This window comes from Phoenix dactylifera, chromosome 14 (assembly GCF_051530095.1).
Source record: "Phoenix dactylifera cultivar Ajwa chromosome 14, Ajwa_hap1_PhDact_Kaust_v1.1, whole genome shotgun sequence".
Classification (NCBI taxonomy): domain Eukaryota; kingdom Viridiplantae; phylum Streptophyta; class Magnoliopsida; order Arecales; family Arecaceae; genus Phoenix; species Phoenix dactylifera.
In genome coordinates, this window is record NC_143203.1 from 25,151,866 (window position 1) to 25,158,526 (window position 6,661).

The window sequence follows — 6,661 nt, forward strand, 5'->3', positions numbered from 1 at the left end:
GGCTGACCGAGACACCAACGTACACTTGTCCTTGAGGAGCCGCACGAGCCAAGAGAATCTTCCGTCGGATGGGCAAATAACGCCGTCACATCTCGATGTCACCTTTGACCTCCTCCACCCGCTTATAATGGCGACAAACCCGTAACGGGCGTGGGCCCCAAGGTTGAGTGCCGTCTCCCACCCTCTTATCGACGCCACGTAGCCACCTCTCCTCTCCCCCGCCTCCCGAGTACCACCTCCTTTATCCCCCTCACCTCCCGAGGTTTCCTTCCCACAATCCTCTCCCCCGTCGCTGCCTCCATTCCTTCTCTTCTCTTCTCTTCTCTTCTCTTTGGCACATACCACAAATGGTGTTATCAAAGAGTGGCTACGGATTCTTCAAGTTCAGAGCCTCACACTCTCAGAACTCCTTCATTCCTCACCATCTCTAAACTTTGGACGTTCCCATAACAGGCCAAAAAGCCCCCATCTAGCCCGCCACCACAGCCACCAACCCAAAATCCTCTGGAAAATTCTCCTGAGGGGACAGATAAGAGGAGGAAAAGATCTGCACACCCTCGTCCATCCAAGTCTCCTGCTCCACCCTCTTGTGGTTTACATCAATGATCGGAAGCTTCTTCGACTTCTCAAGTGCGGCGGTCGTCGAGATGGCTTGGATCATGCTGAGAATCGACTACTCGAGGCTGTTCTGGCTCCTCTTCGGCGTCTTCTCCTACGAGAACCATGAAGGGAAGCCTCGGATTTAGCAAAGCTTCTGCCGCAGAACTCGACACTCACCCGATAGGCGATCCGACCACTCGGGAAGCTGCCTTTGGTTTTTGTTTCTTGGTTTCTTCTAAGCTGCAAGAGTTTTGATAGGCTAACATGTATGAGTCCCGGCTGGGGGAGCGGGCCGCCGAGTGGGGTGGGTACGTCGAGATCGATCCCGCCGGTCGGTATGGACGTGTAAGTTCTCCTCAAGCATCTTATCTCTTAAATCCATCTAATTTAGTTTGCTCAGTTTTGCTTTCCGTTGCCAACCATTGATGAGGAGGTATATGAGTTTATACTTTGAAATTATAAGATGTTATACTTTGAAGCTATGAGATCTTTTATTGCCCAAGTGGTTGGTGTTATGCTATCATTATTTTGTTCTCCTCTGGAAAAGCTTCCTGCGATGTGCATGTTCTGCCCATACCAATTTGCTTAAAGATTGTCGTCAAATTTGTACTTTGATGTTTGTAGGTTTTTAACATGCTAAGTATGAGTGTGCTTTAGATTTTGCTTTCCCCATCTTTAATCGGACTTGGGGCTGTTGGCTTTTGGTTTAATTATGCTTTGTCTAGACCTTCTCTGTGGGAGGAATACATGATACCATCCATTTGATATGATAAACTAGGAATTGCATGCCATCTTTTATGGTCTAAATATGATTTGGATGGTTCTGGTAGATTTTTTGATGAAGTACTTTAGATCATTTTCATAAATTTTCTCTACATCTGAATCCAGGAGGCCATCCATAAGTTATAACTGAGCTTGAGGATTAGCCATGCTAGTATCCAATACTGGAATTCTTTTGTGCTTCTGGCTCTAGACTTGTGAATGCAAACTACTTCAATAAAAAATAAGAGGTGGTGTTAGTCAACAGATTTCTGAAAGCAAAGTTGTAGACCTCGTTGTGAATTATCTTAAACATCACGATTCTGTAGTTCTTGTATGGTTGGTAAGCGTTGATGTTTTTTATTGTAACGGTAAATTATTGCAAGTCCTAAGATGGAGTAAAATTCAAAACTACAAGACCACTATAACCTTTAGGTGTACACTTGATGTTAATCCTTGCAAAGTATAAACTGCTAAGACGGCATACACTTTTAATTAATTTATGGTGGACTCCACTCATGTCTCTTGTTCTTCCCCATTCTTTTCTGTTTCTCTTAATTAAGCGGTTCTCACATTCCTATACCATTGACAAATAGTTAAGATCCGACTGATCCTTTAAACTCATTTTCGAATGACTGATGCTAAATTCTCATTTTTTTCTGCTGCTACAAGCACTGCAGTTTGATGAGGTACTTGGAAAAGGAGCCATGAAGACAGTGTATCCGTCTTTAAATGTAGCTCATTATTTGATAATTTTTATAGCGTACAACTTAATGAACTAGATATATATATATATATATATATAGGCATTAATTCAAGGCAAAACATCTTGGGTTGTGTGACATGTCTCCCTTAATTGAGGACCTCAGCTACAGAGCATTTGATGAGCGAAATGGGATGGAGGTGGCATGGAACCAGGCCAAGCTCTGCGACGTGCTGCGATCACCGGACGCACTGCAGCGCATGTACTCCGAGGTCCACATACTCAGCACCCTCCACCATGAGTCCATCATCAGTTACCACACCTCCTGGATCGATGTCGGAAAGAGGACCTTCAACTTCATCACTGAGATGTTCACCTCCGGCGCCCTCCGAGAGTAAGTTCTGCTGAACCTGTTCTGCTAGGGTCAGGCCATGCAGGAGGACTTGCACCTTTTTGGCCTTCATCCAGATTTGCCCTCATGGCTGAGAATTTTAGCTAAGAAAGAGCTACTTTAGATCTGGGTGTTCTCTTGGTGCAGGTAGTTCATTAGATCCTACAGTTCCATTTGAATGGTAGATTAGCTTGAACCTAGTATTTCTTTAGCTATGGCTTTTCTCTTGGGTACAAGAGTTGGCCCAATAGCGATAGCAGTCCAAGTTGGATGCAATCTAGTTTTGTTGTTGTTGCCTTGGGCTTGTTTGGCCCAGGCCCATCAAAGCTCATTTTGTTTCTTGATGAAAAGGATTTTGGTGAAAAGGAGGAAGCATCAAATTAATTAAGACTTGAAAACCAGGTAAAAAGAAAGGTAAAAAGAAAGAGGAAGGAAAAGGAAAATAAAAATAGCAAATGACAGAAGAAGGAAAGTACAAAATAGAAATACCATAACTTAGGAAGGTAAAAAATCTCGTAGTACATGAGATTTAGGAGCTTGTGATGAACATATCTCTCCCCATTTTCACAACTAAAGTTTGAAAATTGTAGTAACAACTCTCTCTAGGTCTTCCTTAAAATTTATTTGATATGTATCGGACCAATTGAAAATTTAACCACGAAAAGAACCAAATAAATCTTTCTTATATGATAAGTAATAAACGTTATTAAAAACTATAATTGTAGTAGAATCTACATGTTCTTAACATTATAGTGTTATTTTGAAATTATGAATACTTATAATCTTTGGAACAACCATTAACGTTTTCTCCCTTCATATACATAACAATATTAGCTTCTAATTTAAGAATACCCATGTATGAAAACCCTAAAATATTTTCAGAGTTTTCATTTTTTATTTTTGCTGATAAAAACCTGTGAATGGTATTTCTTAAGAAGGTCTAGGTTCCCAAAGGCCATGACCTGCATAGAATTCAAACCGATCAACTCTTTACTATTATGTTTTTTCATCAAAAAAAAAACAGAGAAAAGGATCAAGAAATAGAACATACAGCTAATTTGATGATGTGTTTAGCTCACAAAACATTCGATTGATGAGTATTAGAAAGTGGGATTTAGGTACCGGCAGAGATATCGACGAGTTGACATTAGAGCCATCAAGAACTGGGCCTGCCAGATCCTGCATGGGCTTGTATATTTGCATGGCCATGATCCTCCGGTGATACACAGAGACCTTAAGTGTGACAACATCTTTGTTAATGGCCATCTCGGGCAGGTCAAGATCGGCGATCTCGGGTTAGCAGCCGTGCTCCGAGGGTCCCAATCTGCGCACAGTGTTATAGGCAAGTAATCCTTGCCATGCTTTAAATTTAATTTCTTCATGTATTTAGTTTTCGTTTATAGTTTCAATCCTACTTTCCTAGAACTAGTCAGAATATCAAGCACCTTTATTAATAATTAATAACAGTATGCAAACTGTGCAAGTAATCATATATATACCTGCATCTATCTATCTTGTTGTCCAATTGCTCATAACTGTCATGGTACTGTGCAAATTAGCTAGGCAAGGGGTGATGCCATATAAAAGTTGGTTTATGGACCAGGATTCTTTTTTAGTTCAACCTTGGATTAGAGAGGGACAGTTCTCAAACACAGATCTTTTATCACACTGATGATCTATGATTCAATGGTTTTCAGATATTTCAATTACGATTGCTCATGTAAGGCATGGCAACCATGTTGTCTGTGAGATAGTAGAACGGCCTGTATTGTAGAATTGATCAAATTGCCATTGCTCATGGAATCACGGGCTGTTCGTGAAATGGTCGGTCGGCCGATCCATCTGTATTTGAGAATTGGTCCACTTCCAATCCATAAACCAATATTACACAACTAATTTAATACAATTTATATATTCCAGTTATTACAAATGGCTATAATTAGGATTGCAGAGAATTCACACTCAGTGATATGGACCAGTGGTAAGGTGCACAATCTCAATTGTGTGTTTCTCATTAGAGTGTAAGCAAATGGCTTATAGCAGGCTGCATGTAGGTGCGGAAGTGGTTCCTTTGTGAACCATAGCTGACCATAGTCTGAGTCAACCAGATTTTTATTGATAAATAAAGAAATAAAAATGAATGCAAAGTGAGCTACGTACGAAAAGTCTGGCTGTTGCAGCTAATAATGGCCTCTGCTGCTGCTCTTTCTTTCAGGGACGCCCGAGTTCATGGCACCGGAGCTCTACGAAGAGGATTACAACGAGCTCGTCGACATATACTCCTTCGGCATGTGCGTGCTCGAAATGCTTACCTCCGAGTACCCCTACAGCGAGTGCTCCAACCCTGCCCAAATCTATAAGAAAGTCACTTCGGTGAGTCATCTATCCAGTCCCGAGTAGCATGACGTCTTTTCTCCAAATAGCTTCTTGCCCAACGCCTGCATCGCTTCATTTTTCTACAGGGCAAGCTCCCCGATGCATTCCATCGGATCCAAGATCCTGAGGCCCGGCGTTTCCTTGGTAGGTGTCTAGAAACCGCATCGAGGCGGCCATCGGCCAAGGAGCTGCTTCTCGATCCCTTCCTCGCATCCGACGACCATCACAATCCTGTTCCACTTCAGAAATATGCCTCAAGAATCAAGGTTATTAAGGACGCCCCAGAGATCTACAACCTGAAGCCCACGAAGAAGAGGACCGACATGACCATTACCGGGAAGTTGAATCCAGAAGATGATACCATCTTCCTCAAAGTTCAGATAGCTGATAAAGAAGGTAAGCATTTTTTTTCGCCCCCGTATTATAGGCATGATCATATCAACAGTTTAGTGCCTCTAGGGTGTAGATTAATGCATGGGAACTGAACTTGTCAGGTCACGTAAGGAACATATATTTTCCTTTCGATATCGTGATCGACACACCGAGTGATGTGGCCAACGAGATGGTGAAGGAGTTGGAGATAACCGATCGGGAGCCGTCAGAGATAGCGGAGATGATAGCTCAGGAGATCTCGGTTTTAGTGCCGGGTTGGAATGAAGGAGATGTACCTGAGAACAGCAACAGCCATCATGTGTACAGCTTTGGGGACGATGAGGAGGATGGATGCAATCACCCTTTCTGCTATCTATCCTCCCCTACTTCCTCCCAGGGATCATTGTTTGGGACGAGGCCTTCTCAAGGGTGGTCTCATCAGCAGCGCCAGTCTCACCAAGAAGACTGGTTTGGAGGTATGCAATTCTCTCTTCTACTGCACTCCATACGTGCGATTCTTATGCTTGAGCTATGAAATAGTGAACAAAATTCGGGTGCCGAGATGTCTTCTGAAACTAGCTAGTTATAATGCGACATGGGCTTTCATAACCTTGGAATTTATGGGGCGACTCTGGTATCTAGACTCTATTGGTTGCTCTCCCCAACCTGTTCCTGCACTGGCTCTCATAAACTTTCAGGAATTTAGGAAGTATTTTAGTGATATCTACCTCTAATTATGCAGATGATCTATACTCTGACGATGACGACAAGAGCTCCATGCACTCTGATAAGTATTCTGCTGCGAACTACACCTCAGATAACGAACTAGAAGGCGAGGCAAGCTGTCATCGAAGAGAAACTCAGCCCATCCACCACAAGTCAACAAGGTTTTGTACCAGAGAAAGCCCTCCAGTGGATGCCTCTCTAGCTAGCAAATTCCACAGGCAATGTAATGAAATATTGTCGGAATCCTCAAGAGCTTCCAGCTCTCGTGCAGGCAAGAGGGCAGTCGATGGCTGTTGTATGATGAGGAATTATTCGATGGTTGACATACGAAGCCAACTACTGCAACGAACGTTCGTGGAGGAGGTGAACAAACGGCTATTTAAGACCGTCGGAGCATTCCAAAACATAGGCTTCAAGGATCCAACAGAAGGCTCCCGTAATATTTCATCATCTTCGAAAAGAGATCACAGGAAACAAAAGGTAGGCCATACATGGGTAAGGAGTTAAAAACTCTTTGTTGAGGACGGCCTGTTGGCTCAGCTTGTGATGATATGGTTTCATGATATTTGGAGTTGACACCTGAGGTGATACTAATAAGTCTCTAGTGTGCTAGTGATGAAAATCTAGCAGCAAGCACGTTTCTGGTGCTTGAACAAATAATTGCTTTTTAGTCGAGCAAAATGCTTGTTACGTGGATCACCATTGGATAAGAGAATGCATGTCTCTTCTAGCAA

General features: G+C 42.7%; 1 protein-coding gene across 3 annotated transcripts; it reads left to right on the plus strand.

Moving 5' to 3' along the window:
* The first annotated feature begins 218 nt into the window (after positions 1-218).
* Positions 219-6,661, plus strand: LOC103708883 (putative serine/threonine-protein kinase WNK5). Of its 3 annotated transcripts, none has more exons than XM_008793985.5 (8): positions 219-945; positions 2,040-2,077; positions 2,229-2,456; positions 3,572-3,795; positions 4,669-4,826; positions 4,916-5,225; positions 5,324-5,677; positions 5,944-6,661. In XM_008793985.5, the coding sequence occupies exons 1-8, from the start codon at positions 865-867 to the stop codon at positions 6,432-6,434; spliced, it is 1,884 nt and encodes a 627-aa protein (XP_008792207.2). In that variant the 5' UTR covers positions 219-864; the 3' UTR covers positions 6,435-6,661. The 3 variants fall into 3 exon arrangements, with proteins under 3 accessions (XP_008792207.2, XP_088566639.1, XP_038988321.1); XM_039132393.2 differs by having other exon boundaries at positions 220-945; positions 2,032-2,077; XM_088710513.1 differs by lacking the exon at positions 2,040-2,077.

Bases quoted from the DNA above. Each gene is read 5' to 3' on its own strand.
- LOC103708883 (XM_008793985.5), top strand. From the start codon at position 865: ATGTATGAGTCCCGGCTGGGGGAGCGGGCCGCCGAGTGGGGTGGGTAC. The intron at 4,827-4,915 runs GTGAGTCATCTA...ATTTTTCTACAG, and splicing joins TCTATAAGAAAGTCACTTCG to GGCAAGCTCCCCGATGCATT. The intron at 5,678-5,943 runs GTATGCAATTCT...CTAATTATGCAG, and splicing joins CCAAGAAGACTGGTTTGGAG to ATGATCTATACTCTGACGAT.